The following is a 19,991-nucleotide window of genomic DNA, read 5'->3' on the forward strand; positions in this document are numbered from 1 at the left end:
AGCTCAATCCAAAATTTCTAACCCACATTTTAAAATTTTATTTACCGTCGAAAGTTTTCTTAGACGGTTTCTCAGACGGCCCTTGAACCTGACCCATATATATATATATATATATATGGGAAATGTTCAGCACCCTAAGTTTTACCACACACTTTAACAAACATTTTTTGTCCTACATGGGTTAGAAGTATTGGAATGAGCTGATTTTTGGTGAGGATGATCTCTATGATTAGAAGATCATCCTCCCCAAAAATCAGCCCATTCCGAAATGTTTAGCCCCATGTTTATAGGTTCAAAAATCGTGGACCGTCCATTTTTGTAAATCATTTTTGATGGGGTTAGAAGTTTTGGAATGAGCTGATTTTTGGTGAGGATGATCTCCTCACCATAGAGATCATCCTCACCAAAAATCATCCCATTCCGAAACTTCTAACCCATGTAGGACAAAACGCGTTTGTTAAAGTGTGTGGTAAAAGTTAGGGTGCCGAACGGAACCCTATATAAACGCGTTTGGAATGAGATTATTTTTTGCCAGGATGATCCCCTCATCACAGAGATCATCCTCACAAAAAATCAGCCCATTCCAAACATTTTTGCCTATATAAGACAAACACGTTGTCTATATGTGTGTCGCAGGAACCCGACCCTATATAAATATATATAGGGTCCCGTTCAACAACAAACATTTTGGCAAAACATTTTTCAAAACATGGGTTAGAGGTTTTGGAATGGGCTGATTTTTGGTGAGGATGATCTCTACGGTGAGGAGATCATCCTCACTAAAAATCAGCCCATTCCAAAACTTCTAACCCATGTTCACAAGTTGAAAAATCGTGAACCGTCTATTTTTTGTAAATCATTTTTGATGGTGTTAGAAGTTTTGGAATGGGCTGATTTTTTGTGATGAATCAGCCCATTCCAAAATCTCTAACCCATGTTTTGAAAAATGTTTTGCCAAAATGTTTGTCAAAATGTTTGTTGCTGACCATTTCCCATATATATATAACTTTGATGGAATGCGCATACCATCCCACCCGATATGTGTATAGCAGTTAAATAATCACCTTTTTGGTGAATGGACAAATAGAGATTTGAAATCATGACCTGTGGAGCATGAAAAAAAGCCCAAATTTGACGGTTTTGGGCCGTCAAATTTCATAAAATTCAATGGACCAAGAGGTCGAATTAGCATCGAATTTTTCATTGTCAACTTTTTTTTCAATGGGCCGAATCTGTCAAATTAATGAAGGATGAGAGAAATTTGACAACTCTAAGCCGTCAAATTTGGGAACATCAAGAATTTTAACGGTCCTAGACTATCAAAATTCAGTTTCTAAAATTCATGGGCCTTGGCCCATCAATTTTTTCTGTAAAATTTTATAGTTTTCACGTAGTGAGTCTTGCCATCTCAGCTAAGAAACATGAAATACAAGTTAGTATGGTTCGAGGCTAGAAAAATCTATTTTGGAAAGGTCTTTTTCAACCTCAAAATGCATTTGATGCTCATCATGGAAGCTGACATGGAAGAAAGTATATAGATTTTCTATGCATAAGCACATGTCTCCTAGTAATCTATAGGCATGCAGTTAAATCTTTTGTACCTTGCAAATGAAACACCTTACCATTCCGAGCGAGCTGTAGCTCAGGATGTACCTTGGGCTGGAGATTAAGGATTTCAAACCAATCGAGAGCAAACATTATTTTGATCGTCCTTTGTAATAAAAAAGAATAATCACTCTGACATGTTAGGATTAAACAACTTGACTATGAGTGAAGAGGCCTAGTTTGCAATAAAAACCTCTTCAGGATGTGTGTGTGTGTGTATATATATATATATATATATATATATAGAGAGAGAGAGAGAGAGAGAGAGAGAGAGAGAGAGGAGGGGGGGGGGGGGGGGAGGTACTTCCATGATAGAGATCTGAAGGTCCAAAGAAGCTTCGCCCAAAGAGAAAATTTTAATTTTCACCGAAGACATTTAAAGCTTTTTTGCACCCTCTCCAACTCCGTCCATTTTTTAATTTTTCCACCGCATCCATTCTTTAGTTCTCGCCGACCATCATTTGATCATATAAAAAAAAAAACAAGTAAATTACACTTTGACCCCCTGTGGTTTGGCATAATTTCATGTTGACCCCTAACATTTTGATAATTGCAACAATCCCGTGTTAAAAATTTAGATTTTCTTTTACCATTTTACCATCTCATGTATATATATGGGGGCGGTTCAAGGGCCATATGTAAAAACATATGAAAAAACAATGGTTTTTCAAAATATTGGTTAGAGGTTTTAGATTGAGCTGATTTTTTGCAAGGATGGTCGCTATGATGAGAAGATCATCCTCACAAAAAATCAGTTCAATCAGAAACTTCTAAATCCATCAAAAGTGATTTACAAATTATTGACAAAAATTAACAAAAAATTGACAATCCACATTCTAAATCACTTTTAATGGAGTTAGAAGTTTCAGATTTGACTGATTTTTTTTTTTCGGATGATCTTCCCATCATAGAGATCATCCTCACAAAAAATCAGCTCAATCCGAAATTTCTAACCCATATTTTAAAATTTTATAAATATTACATTGTTTTTACATATGTTTTCTCATATGGCCCTTGAACCTGACCATATATATATATATATACACACATTCATATATATTGAGAAGCTTCATCCCTCCTGATGGAGTTCGGAGGATCGTTCACACTCCACAGAAGCTTCCTTTCACTTTTACGGACTTACAAAAGCAATTCAATTATCCACTACCCGGTCACCATCTGGTTAGGCCTCCAAAGCAGACTATTATCTTGACATGTTAGATGTGTGAAGCTATTTCCAAGGATTTCCTAGTAAATGGATCCTTCTGAAGATGGGATTATGATGGCATCTATTTTATGTCACCACTCACAACGTTGTATTTATAGTTAAATACAACAAATACCTCTCATTTACAACGGAATGACTTGTTCAAATCGCATGGTTGATAAGGTTTCTTGTTGGCTCCAATGTAGTGGGACTCTTCCACATCAGCACAGTGTTGAACACACTGTCCAACGAAGTCAGTTCAGCATTTTCCTTAATTTTATCATCTAATTAAATATATTGAAGTATCCATGTGTTAAAGGAATAATGAGTCCTTCATTGAAATTAGTTTTATGAATTATATTATACCATGAAGTTATAAACAAAAATTAATTTTATGAATTATAGTTCACCCGAGTGTGTAAGCTTCGCTTCTCTTTATGTATTGTTCTTCAAGAAAAAAGGTTTCTTAGATGAAACTGAAGAAAAAAACTTACTCCCTAAGGAATAGGGGAAGTAGTTGCCTAGGATATGAAGTATTTTGCAAATATGCACATAGGAAAGGACAGAAAGAAGCAATTTCCTAGATTCTCAAGTTATTTTACATACTCTTGGCATTGTATTTTATGCTTTGGTGTCAACATCATTGGACATAATAAAAAAAGAAAAAAAAAGAAAAAGAAATCCAACACAATTAAGTCAGTAGATAATTCAACAGAGTTTTGATTTAAAATAATCAAAATTTAAGTACATTTGCCTTCGAATTATATCCTTTATAACCTTAGATATCATGCTTTGGGGATCAAATCATGGCCTTAATTCTTGATCGTTTATTGCATACATGGCATCATAATAGTTCCACAAAATATTGTGATCAAACAATTACGGAACATAGGCCAACTTCCTTGTAACTTTTTTCAGGCTTGTTTTATTGTGGGTATTGTCAGCATTTCCGTTGTTGACGAGCTCTCATTTTCTCAAGGAACTGAATCAACCGCTGATATTTTAAGAGCCTAGACCAAATACCTCAACTCCATGGGAAATCATCCCTTATAGGAAAGAATCCGTTTACTTAGTTTCCATATATGTTTATGAGACAGGATATGTCTGCTGTGGTGTATAACGTGGTATCGTAGGATCATTGTGGAGGGGATGCATTTCCCTTACGTATCATTACCAACGTCATTACAAAAAAAAAAAAAAAAGTGTCTCTAAGCAGTACCTCGAGTCTCAAGACGTTATTCGAACTTGGTAATTTTGCAACAGCGATTCTTATAAAAGTGATTCAAAGAGAAGTGCTTCTAAAGAAGTACTTATTACGGAATTCCCGAATGGTTGATAAGGTTTCTTATTGGCTCCAGAAAATGATTGATTCAATGTATTTTTCAAGGAAATATAGAAATTATTAAAAGGGAAAGATTTGCAAAGTAGTAAAATCTTGCCAAAATCTTAAAGCCTTTTCAAGATTCCTGATAAGTTGGACACTTAAATCATTCAACAAGAATCAGTTAATGACACATGCAATGAGAACTACAGGTAGAATAGTTTTCAAGTTTATAGGTTTCTTCAAATACACGTGGAACAAGATTATAGATGTTGAATGCCTTTTTTGTCCAACATTGTTGGACAATATAAGTGCATAAATCATTTAGAATTAATTACAGAATTTTTGTTGTTTTGAAATATTAACCAAAAATTTAAGGCAAAGGTTTCTACATAAATGAAAGGGGACATTTTCCCATGCATGCATTGACGCCCCTGTTAGGTTTCTCAAGGGGTCCATGTGGGGGTTTGAGGGCAAGCAGCACCCCCGAGGTGAATTTTTTTCATGGTATGTATCTATATACATGTATATGGGAAGCATTCGGAGGCCCTTAAGAGAGTCGAACTTTGTGCCAAACATTTTTGAAAATAGGTGTTAGAGGTTTCAGAATGAGCTGATTTTTTGTGAGGATGGTCTCTATACTGAAAAGATCATCTTCACCAAAAATCAATACATTCCGAAACTTCTAACCCAAGTTTACAAGTTGAAGAATCGTGGAATATTCGATTTTTATAAACCACTTTTGATGAAGTTAGAAGTTTCGGAATGGACTGATTTTTTGTGAGGATGATCTCCTCACAAAAAATCAGCCCATTTTGAAACTTCTAACCCATACATTGAAAATATGTTCGACTCTCTTTAGGGCCTCTGAAAGCCACCCTATACATATTCTTTTGGGAATTTAGTATTTCTAGATCAAGGAATCATTCACACTTGACGGAAACTTTGCCTCTTTTAGGGCCAGTTAATGTGGAACCCTTTTTTCTTCAATAACTAATGAGACAATAAATAAAAATAAATTCACGGAAATATAGTGTACTCACATATCAATCGGTTGGAAGATTTCCCTGATTCTAGTCTTTTGATAGTAGGAAGAGGACATATTAACACTAATTTGACATTACAAACCTTTAATATGGGATGCGAAATAATTAAAGACAAGCGAACAAGAAAGAAAATAAACAAGAAAAATCAACCACAACACAAGATTTACGTAGAGAGTAGAATGCAAGCTGGAGAAGCCAAATGCAGATAGAGAACAACGTCATGTGGCCGCCTTTCCATCAACTTCTTCTCCATCTCTTTTAACTCTGTAGAAATAATTAGCCGCTTTTTCGGAGAAATAGCTGCCAATGTGCAAGCAAACGAAGGCACATAAAACTAAAAAATGGATCAACCAATCGTTCCTCACTTGGGCCAATGAATAAGAAAGCACAACAATGTACATAAGAGTCATAAGAACCACTGCATCTCTGATGGGTTCTATTAATGTAGATTGCACCAAATGCTTCAACATTTCCAACATCTTCAATGACAACTTCAAGCCCTCGAATTCATTCTCAATTTCACCTTTATACCAATCTCCCCCATCTATTTCCTGAAAGAAATTCTCTTGATGCTTTTGCAATTGCTGCTCACTCTGCTGCAATTCCTCCCATGCCTTATGGTCACCTTTGCTGGTAATCTATATAATGTTAAATCCACATTATTTTAGTGCCAAAATCCACATTATATATATAACCAAGACAATTGGTATTGAGAGAATTATGTCCCTGTTAGACGCATAAGATTCATAAGGAGATAAAGAAATAGATCAAATAAGTACTTTTTTTAATTTTCAAGGTTGCTTAATTGGTGAACATTATTATTCAAATTATGTTTGAAAGAAGCAAAAACACGAAATTCATGACAATATCTTCTCCTATCAACGTCAAACGTGGATTGTTTGAGAAGATGAGGTAACTCTGTTACCATCGCCCGTGGAGTTGCACAATCCAATTACATTAATTTAAAAACTTGCTTGAAGACAACTAACTATTATACTAACCGATTTGGAATGATCAAGAACTATGAGACGTGTGCTGCCAGTACGTGAAAGCAGATCAAGAAGAAAACAAGTTAAACTGCTTTTGTTGACCGTTGGTTTGAACTTTTTTTCATTCGACTTCAAATCTGAAAACAAAGCATGGAGAGGGGAAGTTACATTTTGTACGTAAACTAAGTTGATCTTTTCTCATCTTCGACTTATAATAGGCTTGGGGTCTGCACACTCATGAAAATATATTTATTTATTTTTTTCCTTTGATGGGATGCACATACCATCCTACCTCACTTGGCATGTGTACAACAGTTAAATAACCACTTTTTAGTAGTTAAATAACCTGGGGAGCATATCAAGTCAGTCTTGGCATCTCAGCTAAGAAACATGAAATACAGGCCAGTATCATTTGAGGCTAGAAAAATCTATTTTGAAAATGACTTTTTCAACCTCAAAACGCATTTGATGCTCAGCATGGAAACTGGAGATGGAAGAAAGTATACAGATTTTCTATGCATAAGCAAATGTCTCCTAGTAATCTATGGGCATGCAGTTTTATCTTTTGTACCTTGCACAAGTGAAATACCTTACCAAAGAAAGCGAACGCGCGCCTGAGCTCCTCCCAAGAAATATCATGCCCTTCGGAATCATTAAGGTTTTTGCTCCAATTGAGATCAAACATTATTTCGATCTTCCTTAGTAATAGAAGATAATAATCACTCTGACATGAGTGGAGAGGCCTAGTTTGCGATAAAAACCTCTTCAGGATGTATTATATAGAGTGTGTGTGTGTGTGTGTGTGTGTGTGTGAGAGAGAGAGAGAGAGAGGCATAGGTATCTTCTATGATAGAGGTGTGAAGTTCCAAAGAAGCTTCGCCCAATTGATGAATTGTGGTATCTTCCATGATAGAGGTCTGAAGGTTCAAAGAAGCTTCGCCCCAAAGACGAATTTTTAATTTTCACTAAAGACATTTAAAGCTTTTTGGCACCCTCTCAACTCCGTCCATTTTTTTATGAGTACTGGGGTGACACATAGGTGAAAAAAAGATGTGGTGTTGAACACATTACCGAAGATTCTTTTTCTCCAGATACGAGTAAAAAACATCTACAGTTATATGTCCGCCCCCACATCAATTTTGTAACTTTTGTGTCTCCGTTTGTATCGTTCCAGCATTTTCCTTCTTTTATTTTTCCACCCCATCCATTCTTTAGTCCTCGTCAACCATCATTTGATTTTAAAAAAAAAAAGTAAATTACACTTTGACCCTCTATGGTTTGGCATAATTTCATATTGACCTCTAATATTTTGATAATTGCAATAAACCCCCTATGTTAAAATTTAGATGTTATTTTACTATTTTACCCTATCATATATATATATGGGGGGCGTTCAATGGCCAACTTTTTGGCAAAACATTTTTCAAAACATGAGTTAGAAGTTTTGGAATGGGCTGATTTTTGGTGAGGATGATCTCTACGGTGAGGAAATCATCATCACCAAAAATCAGCCCATTCCAAAACTTCTAACCCCATCAAAAATAGTTTACAAAAAATGGACGGTCCATGATTTTTCAACGTGTAAACATGGGTTAGAAGTTTTGGAATGGGCTGATTTTTGGTGAGGATGATCTCCTCACTGTAGAGATCATACTCACCAAAAATCAGCCCATTCCAAAACTTCTAACTCATGTTTTGAAAAATGTTTTGCCAAAAAGTTGGCCATTGAACGCCACCCTATATATATATATATATATATATATATATATAGGGGGCGGTTCGAGGGCCGTGTTAGAAACAGAATGAGAAACCCATGTTTCTAGGACGTTGGATTAAGGGAAACTGACGGCTAAGAACGGGGGAGACGTCACTTCAAAAGAAACGAGTTTCTTTTAAAACTTTCTATTGAATTCCAATCACCTCCCTCGTTTTTTGTTAAAAAAATAAAAATAAAAAATAAACTCTCATTACAACTCACTGTCTCTCTCACAAGTCCCCTCTCTTATTCTCTCTGTCTCATACGAATTTCACACGGAAAGTAGACGATTCTCTCTCTCGATCTATCTCAAGATCTCTCTCTCTCAATCTAGAGTTTGTGATCAAAATGGTTGGTACATGTATATGGCTTGAGAAAACAAAAATAACGATTGTTACTTACAGTTGAATTTTAGAAATAAAATGACCTTTCTAGTGAGGTTTCGCCATTGCTATTAATATGTCTCAATTCGGAAAGCTATCATACCTTTCTTTATGCAAACAAGACGACTGATTTATTTAGTTATTTTCTAGTCAATGTTGCCATTAAACCACTGGTTTTCCATCCTTATCTCTTTCAGTTAAAAAAGAGAAGGGAAAAAAAGAGGTTTCCTTCCATTATAATTTTATTCTATTTGAATATGGAATCTTAAAGAAGAGGATGATTAATCTGAGTTTTGACTCAACAGATAACTAGTTTGTGCAAACGACAATGGTGTTTTGAGAAGAAATCACCAAGTAGGATGATATTTTGTGTAGGTAGCGGGAGCGGATCCTCTGTAGCACACGGTTTCTGTGGCAATCCTGTAACACATTTTAAACGGTTGGAAGAGCTCGATTCGTCTATGAGAGAGAGAGAGAGAGAAAGAGAATCATCTACTCTCTGTGTGAAATTCGTATGAGACAGAGAGAGAATAAGAGAGGGGACTTGTGAGAGAGACAGTGAGTTGTAATGACAATTTATTTCCCTTTGTTTTTGAAAAAAAAACAAAAAATGAGGGAGGTGATTGGAATTCAATAGAAAGTTTTAAAAGAAACTCGTTTCTTTTGAAGTGACGTCTCCCCCGTTCTTAGCCGTCGGTTTCCCTTAATCCAACGTCCTAGAAACATGGGTTTCTCATTCTGTTTCTAACACGGCCCTCGAACCGCCCCCATATATATATATATATATATATATATATATATATATATATGGGTCCCGTTCGACACCCTAATTTTTACCACACACTTTAACAAACGCGTTTTGTCTTACATGGGTTAGAAGTTTCGGAATGAGCTGATTTTTGGTGAGGATGATCTCTATGGTGAGGAGATCATCCTCACCAAAAATCAGCTCATTCCAAAACTTCTAACCCCATCAAAATTGATTTACAAAAAATGGACGGTCCACGATTTTTCAACGTGTAAACATGGGGCTCAACATTTCGGAATGGGCTGATTTTTGGGGAGGATGATCTTCTAATCATAGAGATCATCCTCACCAAAAATCAGCTCATTCCAAAACTTCTAACCCATGTAGGACAAAAAACGTTTGTTAAAGTGTGTGGTAAAACTTAGGGTGCTGAACATTTCCCTATATATATATATATATAGAGGGTGGGGTTCCGTAGACCCCCATTACGACCCCCTTTGTGACACACCATTTTGTCTTATATGGGCAAAAATGTTTGGAATGGGCTGATTTTTTGTGAAGATGATCTCTATGGTGAGGAGATCATCCTTGTCAAAAATCAGCTCATTATGAAATTTCTAACCCCATGTTTACAAGTTGAAAAATTTTAGACCGTCCAATTTTTGTACATCAATTTTGATGGGGTTAGAAGTTTTGGAATGAGATGATTTTTTGCCAGGATGATCCCCACATCACAGAGATCATCCTCACAAAAAATCAGCCAATTCCAAACATTTTTGCCCATATAAGACAAAATGGTGTGTCGCAAAGGGGGTCGTAATAACGCCATCCATATATATATATATATATATATATATATGATCAAGATCCGTGTACACATATATCTACTCATATATCTACAATGTGCTTTGTCCTATGTAGGCTAAAAGTTTCGGATTGAGCTGATTTTTGGTAAGGGTTATCTCTATGATGAGGACATCATCTTCTCCAAAAATCAGTTCAATATGAAATTTTTAACCTCATCAAAAGTTGTTTATAAAAAATGGACGATTCACAATATAGAGTTAGAGGTTTTAGAATTAACTGATTTTTTGTGAAGATGATCTCCTCATCATAGAGACCATCCTCAACAAAAATCAGTTCAATCCGAAAACTTTTTAACCCACATAGGACAAAACACATTGTAGATATATGAGTAGATTTATGTGTACACCCATATATACATATATATATATATATATATATATAGGGTCCCGTTCGCCACCCCTAGTTTTACCACACACTTTAACAAACGCGTTTTGTCTTACATGGGTTAGAAGTTTCGGAATGAGCTGATTTTTGGTGAGGATGATCTCTATGGTGGGGAGATCATCCTCACCAAAAATCAGCTCATTCCAAAACTTCTAACCCCATCAAAATTAATTTACAAAAAATGAACGGTCCACGATTTTTCAACGTGTAAACATGGGGCTAAACATTTCGGAATGGGCTGATTTTTGGGGAGGATGATCTTCTAATCATAGAGATCATCCTCACCAAAAATCAGCTCTTTCCAAAACTTCTAACCCATGTAGGACAAAAAACGTTTGTTAAAGTGTGGTAAAACTTAGGGTGCTGAACATTTCCCATATATATATATATATATATATATATATATATATATTTCAATTTTATTTTAAATTATAAATATGGATATAGACGCATTCATAAGTAAACACATTTTTTAAAGGGAAATATTTCGTGTATAAAAAATAATAATATTTTAAAAAAGATAAATTGGTTTTTATAAAAGGTACTAAAAGTCATTTTTTTAACTATTTGACGATGCCAAGTAGACGAAAGGGGGTAAGTGACCCGTTAGATAACTATAACGGAGGTAAGTGTAATTGTCAAAATGTTTGAGTTAATAGATTTTTGCCAAATCTTACGGGGTGAAAGTGTAATTCACCCAAAAAAAAAAAAACATAATAAAAAACAAGGGATTAGTATTTAGTAAGGGAGGATACAATCACGCCATTTGTATTAAAGTAAGTAATTGAGTGGTTGTGGAGTAGGGATCGAGTAAAGTGTGTCATATCCAACAAAGTCAGCTGGCACCCTATTGTATGCAATGTTCGTTCTTTTGAGACGCACGAACTATATGGAAATGTGGGCCACTCCTTAATAAACTTAAGTTATCAAAACTCATAATGTTTGATAATTTAGGCTCACCAAGGAGTGGCCCACCTATCCATAGAGTTTACTTTTGTTGGGTACGGCACACCGTACTTAATCCTTACTCCCCAACAACTCGTTTATTTTAATGCACATAACGTGAAGAAAATACAGCCTAAACTTTTTCATCGTTGTTTCCTCATCTAAGTACTAACTTTGAAGGTGAATGGAAGCTACATATTGTAGAACATTTTGTCAGGCTAGAACGCAGGGAATGCGTGGTTCAATATTACTAGTCAAAGGTAACTTTACTAGGTTCATACTATAGTTGACAAGTCGTTTCAAAGATATGGTTTGTTCTAATTTTAAGATATTTTTTAAAATCTCATCCAAGACAATTCGGTCTCGTTCATGGATGAGATGAGACGCCAAAACGAGTTTTAAAACCATATTAACTTCCGCTTTGACTCACGAATATTGAAAGAATATGTATGGTCCTAATCCATGCCATAACTGTCCTTAGGGACAGTTAATTGGGTGGGTGAATTACCATTTCGTGAGTCAAATATGACAAAATTCCCATTCTGGCCAACTGTTCATTTTAATTTTAAAAATGTGAATGTGCGAAATTGTTGTTATAATTCACATTTTGAAAATTAAAATGATCAATGAGCCGGAATTGTAGTTTCATCAATAGTTGAACATGTTTCCTTAAATTTCTCTAATTCAGTTCCAACTACATTTAAATTTAGAACAAAAATTTTTTTTTTTGTTCAATTTTATTTATTTATTTTAATTTTAGTTCTAAACTAAGTGCAATCAGGAACCACCAAAAAATGTGGGTAACCATAATTATGGTTCTCAAGAATCGGATGATATTAAAGACATAGACTGATGGTAGAATCTTTTATTATTTAAAATTTGAAAGGAAAATATGAGAACATACATACCTTTTAAAAATGAGTTGTGATTTTCTGACAACCCCCATCTGACATACGCCTCTAATATGCATGGATGAGGACCATACATATTTTTTCTTGGATGCACAACCGTACATCCCCATAAATATGTACAGTAGTGTATCTCGAGAAAAAGAATTTATAGTTCTAGTTAGAGGGGGCATCAGAAAATTCTTATTCATAATAAAATCTTGGGATAAATGACCCATTTTAAGCTAAAATATGTAGTTCATTTGTAAACTTGAAGAACTTTATACAATATCTCTTAACTTCAAGAGATACGAAAATCTACAACCATCTATATATATATATATATATTGCTTTGGCGGGCCACACATACCACGACCCCACAATCCTGTATTGTAGTCTTGTAGAAAGGCATATAGAGATTTGATTCCAATTGTTATTAGTTTAATTCCTTTTAAACTTGACTTTAATTTACTATTGAAAAAGGGATCTAGAATCGGAGTTTTAGTTCCAATTTTGGTTGTGTGGATGCTAATTTAATTATAGTTGCTAAGTAGACAAGAGTAATTAAATTGATCTTCAAGGTGATGAAAAGATGATCTTTTGTGCAAGTAAATTTGGAGTGACTCTTAAGAGAGGCTTTTCTCTTCTCCGTACAAAAATAACCAATTTTTATTTACTTAAACCCTTTTTTACAAGCAAATTGTTAAGAGAAGTAAGGGTGTCAATGGATAGCCGAAATCCGAATTCGAATTCGAAAAATCGGATATTATCCGGAATTTTCGGATATCGGATTCGGATTCGGATGTCAGTTTAACATTCGAATGCATTTCGGATACGAATTCGGATATTACGATATCCGATTCGATAATATCCGCTCCGATAAGAATATATATGTTATGTATTTGTGTTTTACAACAAAACTTTATATATGTATATATATCGTCTCATGTATTCGTGTTATACAACAAATTTTTTTCTTAAAACTCTATCTTCTCTCGAAGAGTCGACCAGACTGAAGAACAGTCTCTCTCAAAGCTTCAAACGTGAAGAAGATCAGTGGTTTCGATTGCCGTAACCACCGTCTTCTCCGGCCGGCGACCACCTCTTTCACTCTCTCTCTCTCTCTCTCTCTCTCTCTCTCTCTCTCTCTCTCTCTTTCTCTCTCTCTCTCTTCAATCTAAACCTATCGGAATGGTTATTCGCAGAAAATGGGGGTTTCGACTGTCGAACTTCGACACATCTTCTCCGCCGGCGAGCATCCAAGTACAACCTCTCTCTCTTCAATCTGAACCTATCGGAGTGGTTATTCGCAGAAAATGGGGGTTTCGACTGTCGAACTTCGACACATCTTCTCCGCCGGCGAGCATCCAGGTACAGCCTCTCTCTCTCTCTTTCTCTCTCTCTCTCTCTCTCCGATCTGAATCAGTCGGACAGATTGAGGAAGACGAACTTTTTAGGATTTTTTATCGAATCGGATGTTATCGGATATCCGATATATTTTTCGGATTCAAATTCGAATGTTTGTTAAGGATATCCGATCGGATTCGAATTCGAATTCGGATAGTATTATTTTTTTTCGAATTCGAATTCGGATATAACACTATCCGATCGGATATCTATCCGTTGACAGCCTTAAAGAGAAGGATACCATTTTGTAACCAGCTTTTAACAAATTTTCGATTCCAGCTCATTGATCATTTTAATTACCAAAACGTGTTTGTATGAAATTATAGGTTTTCAAGTGACTAGATCACAGGTTTAAAGTGACAAACTCATTGATTTTTTCCCCCCAAAGTGACAATCTCATTCTAAGTAGTGAAACCTGCAAGTTTATCATTATTGTTCATGTTTTGGCAATTAAAATGAACAGTGAGCCAGAATTGTAAGTTCGTCAAAAGTTGGTTATGTTTTTGTAAATATTTCAATTGTTTATGTAATTGCTACCTTCACAAATCATCATTACCATTCAAATCTTATCCCAAAAATTTGAATATGACAAAGTGGACTCACATTTCAATATATTGGATTGATTTTCCTTAGTTCTAGTATTACAAAAAGTAAACAAAGCAAAATTTAATTATTGGAACATTAATTTCAATATTTCATAGAATGGAAGGAAGAGTTTTTATGTGGAGATCGGCATGCATGTTGAGGAAGACAAGAAAAGTTGTTTTGATTGACCTTTGTTTTTCAATATAAATTTTAATTTTGACTATTTTTATTTCAAAATTATTTTGAATTTTTTGGGTATATATTCTCTACAAACTCTCAGAAGCAAATTCATTCACAAAGGGTAATCTAGAGGTTTAAAAGCTTGTCTCTAAATACAGTCGAGATGCCTGTGAAAAAGCTAGTTTTTTTTTTTAAGGACTAGAAAAAAAAAAAGTATGGGGAGTGATCAGTGTCTCAAAACTCTGATTTATCTGCACTTTTTTCAAACATTTATCTCGATTTTTTTCCTATTTCTCTATATTGAGTAAATAATCTTGTTAAGCCTTGAATTGTCTCGTTGCATGTTCTTCCATGCTAATTATACTCAATTATGCATAAATAATTACATTTGTCGGAAAAGCTTAAATATGTGTGTTCACTATGCAAATTAAAGATTAAACCATCAAATTAGATTTCGAAATAAAAAAACTAGACATTGCATTTCAATGTGGAGGATTAATCAAGCAACCTAGCCAAACCTCAAGATCCAAGGTTTCAAACTCAACTGCAACGCGGTGAACCTCAATTTGGAGTGCCTTAAAATCGTTGGAGTGTGTTTTGCACGTGATTTTATCCGTAATAATTAAGATGATTAAGAATAGATCCTTCCAAAACCTAGGATTTTTATAAATGCATTTCTCAATATAGAAAAGGCCCCTCTCTTGGCCTTTAGCTAGGGCTGTCAACGGATAGCTATCCGATCGGATAGTACTATATCCGAATTCGAATCCGAAAATAAATTATACTATCCGAATTCGAATTCGAATCCGATCGGATATCCTTAATAAACATTCGAATTCGAATCCGAAAAATATATCGGATATCCGATAATATCCGATTCGATAAAAATCCTACAAATACCATCCTCAAACAGTCGGAGTTCGCACAGTCGAACTCGAAACAACGAAACCCACATATTTTTCTGAAAAATCACTTCGTTCGGTTCGGATTGGAGAGAGAGAGAGAGAGAATATTACCTGCATGCTCGCCGGCCGGAAAAGAGGTGTCGGAGTTCGCACAGTTGAAATGACGAAACCCATAGATTTTTTCGAAAAATCAGTTCGAACGGTTCAGATCTGATCGGAGAGAGAGAGAGAGAGAGAGAGAGAGAGAGAGAGTACGTACCTGATGCTCGCCGGCAGGAGAAGATACTGGTTACAAAGTTCGATCGAAACCCGCCGTTACGTCGTCTGGTTGTTTACGGCTTTAACCATTAAGGTGGGTTAGACTGTTAGAGAAGACGAAGTTTAAAAAATAAAATTTCGTTGTATGAAACGAATACATAACACATATATATACATGTATAAAAGTTTCGTTGTAAAGCATAAATACATGATATATATATTGTTATCGGAGCGGATATTATCGGAGCGGATTTCTCAATATCCGAATTCGTATCCGAAACTCATTCGGATGTTAAAATGACATCCGAATCCGAATCCAATATCCGAAATTTTTGGATAATATCCGAAATTTCGAATTCGGATTTCGGCTATCCATTGACACCCCTACCTTTAGCCCCTCTTCCTTTAACCTAAGGCCCTTGGCCTTTTCTTGTATTTTTATACTTCTAGCTTACCAACAATATTATATACAAAAAGAGGCATTATTGCTATACCAACAATATTATATATTAAAAAAAATAGTTGAACAATTTTTTATATTTTCTTATGTGAAATTCGATCAAGTAACATTATACCCTGCATTGTGTTCTACAATATCTACGATTAAGACCACTTCAAGGTCAACTTATTTGACATATTGACCGACACAATTCGGTCATTTCTTGGATCATGTTGGGGTAAAATTGTAATAGAAGCTGAAAGATTCCTCACCTCCTTGACCTGACTAATACTTTCCAAGAATGTCGCAGATATTTTTTGACAATTTGGCTGTCACCAAAAATGTTCCATTATTAAAAAAAAAACTAATACTTTGCAAAAATGTAGCTGATGTATATATTGACCAATTTGATTCTCAAACATAACAGTCCTCTTTGATGGTGCAAATTTTTTTTGGAAAGAAATTAATTGCCCATCATAATATTAATATTCTCTCTTGGTCTTCAAAAAAATCTGGTCCCACCCATATCTCCTAGTTAAATCTTTTACACTAATCAATCACATTTGATTACAGGTGGGAATGAGTCGGTTTGTATAGACCCTTTTCATATCTTTTATAGTTAATGTCCCAAATTTGTATGGCCTTCAATTTTCTTCCATGTATTTTACAAACAAAATGGATTTTTGATACAAAAATATCACCCAAGTTGTGAATTCTTTCCAAATTCTTTTACAATTAATTTGCCATAATTATATTACTTAAATTACAAGAAAATTTCCTATATAAACCTCGCCCACTCTATCAAATGTAGTTCTCAATGAATTTGTTCATCTCTCTCTATTTAATAGTAATTGTTAAGTTTTTTCTTGATTTTGTAATAAGCTTTGTATAATTGTAATTGCCCCTCACACGCTTTAAGGTCACCCTTGTTGGTAATCTACATATGTTGAACCCACATTATTTCAGTACCAAAATGAGTTAATTAAGTATTTTTTTCCCTAAATTCCAATGAGGTTGTTTAGTGTTTGAGAAATTAAAAACTATCTTGTTGTGTAAGATGTATTGTATTCTGTATTTCTGTTTGAGCTTCAGAGTCAAGTGGCTAAATGAAAGGGGACATTTTCCCATGCATAGACGCCCAGTTAGGCTTCTCAATGGGTCCATGAGACAATAAACAAAAATAAATTCAGGGAAATAGTGTACTCACATATCATTCGGTTGGAAGATTTCCCTGATTCTAGTCTTTCGATAGTAGAAAGAGGACATATTAACACTAATTTAAACAATACAAACCTTTAATATGACATGCGAAATAATTAAAGACAAGCGAACAAGAAAGAAAATAAACAAGAAAAATCAACCACAACACAAGATTTAAATAGAGAGTAGAATGCAAGTTGGAGAAGCCAAATGCAGATAGAGAACAACGTCATGTGGCGACTTTTGTAGCAACTTCTTCTCCATCTCTTCAACTCTGTAGAAATAATTAGCCGCTTTTTCGGAGAAATGGCTGCCAATGTGCAAGCAAACGAAGGCACATAAAATTAAAAAATGGATCAACCAATCATTCCTCACTTGGGCCAATGAATAAGCAAGCACAACAATGTACATAAGAGTCATAAGAACCACTGCATCTCTCATGGGTTCTATTAATGTAGATTGCACCAAATGCTTCAACATTTCCATCATCTTCAATAACAACTTCAAGACCTCGAAGTCTTTCTCAATTTCATCATTATACCAACCTCCCCACTTCATTTTCTGAAAGAAATTCTCCTGATGCTTCTGCAATTGCTGCTCACTCTGCTGCAATTCCTCCCATGCCTTATGGTCACCCTTGCTGGTAATCTATATATGTTAAACCCACATTATTTTAGTGCCAAAATGATTTAGTTTCTGTATCTATTTGACATTTAACATATATATAACCAAGACGATTGGAATTGAGAGAATTACGTCCCTATTGTTGGAAGAATAAGATTTATAAGGAGATAAAGAAATAGATCAAACAAAATGTGTGTGCCATGGTAAGTATTTTTTTAATTTTCAAGGTTGTTTAATTGGTGAACATTATTATTCAAATTATGTTTGAAATGAGCAAAAACACAAAATTCATGACAATATCTTCTCCTATCAACATCAAACGTCGATTGTTTGAGAAGATGAGGTTACTCTGTTACCATCCCCTGAGGAGTTGAACAATCCAATTACATTAATTTAAAAACTTGCTTGAAGAGAACTAACTATTAATATCAATTATACTAACCGATTTGGATTGATCAAGAACTATGAGATGCGTGCTGCCAGTACGTGAAAGCAAATCCAGAAGAAAACAAGTGAAACTGCTTTTCTTGACCGTTGGTTTGTACTTTTTTGCATTCGACTTCAATCCTGAAAACAAACCGTGGAGAGGGGAAGTAACATTTTGTACCTAAACTGAGTTGATCATTTCTCATCTTCAACTTATAATGGGATCTGCACACTCATGAAAATATATATATTTATTTTTTTTACTTTGACGGGATGCGCTACCATCACACCAGATATGTATACAGCAGTTAAATAACCACTTTTTTTGTGGAGGGACATATAGAGATTCGAAGTCATGACCTAGGGAGCATATCCAATCAGTCATGCCATCTCAGCTAAGAAACTTGAAATACAGGCTAGTATCATTCGAGGCTAGAAAAATATATTTTGAAAAGGATTTTTTCAACCTCAAAACGCGTTTGATGCTCGGCATGGAATCTTAGATAGAAGAAAGTATATAGATTTTCTATGCATAAGCACAAGTCTCCTAGTAACAATGGGCATGCAGTTAAATCTTTTGTACCTTGCAAATGAAATTCCTCCCAAAAACAAAAATACGTTTAAGCTCCTTCAAATAAATATCGAGCCTTTCCGAAGGACTAGGGTATTCGCTCCAATTTTGATCAGACATTATTTCGATCCTCCTTAGTAATAAAAATTAATAATCACTCTAACATGTTAGGATTCAATTATTTGAGTATGAGTGGAGAGGCCTAATTTGCCATAAAAACCTCTTCAGATGTGTAATATAGAGTGTGTGTGTGTGTGTGTGTGTGAGAGAGAGAGAGAGAGGAGGGGCGGGCGCGGGGGGGGGGGGGGGGTCGCATAGGTATCTTCCATAATAGAGGTCTGAATTTCCAAAGAAGCTTCGCCCAATTGATGAATTGTGAGAAATCTTAAAGAGGAATTTTTAATTGAAGACATTTTCCTATTTTTTAATTTTCACTGAAGACATTTAAAACTTTTTTGCACCTACTCTCCAACTCCGCCCATTTTTTTATTTTTCCACCCTATCCATTCTTTAGTCCTCGCCAACCTTCATTTGATTAAAAAAAAGTAAATTACACTTTGACCCCCTATGATTTGGCATAATTTCACATTGACCCCTAACATTTTGATAATTGCAACAATCATCTGTGTTAAAATTTAGATGTTATTTTACTATTTTGCCCTCTCATTTATATATTTTATAAAGTTCAATTTTATTTTAAAATTATAAAAATGCATATAGACGCATTCATAAGTAAACACATTTTTTTAAGGGAAATATTTCGTGTATAAAAATTAATAATATTTTAAAAAGTATAAAATGAATTTTATAAGAGGTACCAAAAATCATTTTTTAACCGTTTGATGACGTCAAGCAGACGAAAGGGGGTAAGTGACCTGTTAGATAACTATAATGAAGATAAGTGTAATTGTCAAAATGTTAGAGAGTTGAAATAGATATTTGCCAAATCATAGGGGGTGAAAGTGTAATTCACCCAAAAATATAATAAAATACAAGGGATTAGTATTTAGTAAGGGAGGAGACATTCACACCATGGGTATTAAAATAAATAATTGATTGGTTGTGGAGTAGGGATCCAAAATAGTGTGTCGTACCCAACAAGGTCAGCTGGCACCCCATTGTATGCCTTGTTGGTTCTTTTGAAACCCCGCGAACTGTATGGAAATGTGTGTCACTCCTTGATGAACCTAAGTACCAAAAAATCATAGTGTGTGATGACTTGTATCTACATATTTAGTGGATACAAGTTATCAAACACTAT

General features: G+C 34.9%; 1 protein-coding gene across 1 annotated transcript; it reads right to left on the bottom strand.

The window, feature by feature from the left end:
* Positions 1-5,127: 5,127 nt before the first annotated feature.
* Positions 5,128-6,909, bottom strand: LOC147387150 (uncharacterized). Its single transcript, XM_086421142.1, has 3 exons — positions 6,760-6,909; positions 6,178-6,302; positions 5,128-5,814 (listed from the first exon to the last, which is right to left on the bottom strand). Exons 1-3 carry the CDS (start codon positions 6,848-6,850, stop codon positions 5,395-5,397), a joined length of 636 nt encoding a protein of 211 aa, XP_086277268.1. The 5' UTR covers positions 6,851-6,909; the 3' UTR covers positions 5,128-5,394.
* Between the last annotated feature and the right edge of the window lie 13,082 nt (positions 6,910-19,991).

The sequence above is a fragment of the Akebia trifoliata genome, chromosome 13 (genome assembly GCF_017979445.1).
Source record: "Akebia trifoliata isolate Shusen 1 chromosome 13, ASM1797944v1, whole genome shotgun sequence".
Classification (NCBI taxonomy): Eukaryota; Viridiplantae; Streptophyta; class Magnoliopsida; order Ranunculales; family Lardizabalaceae; genus Akebia; species Akebia trifoliata.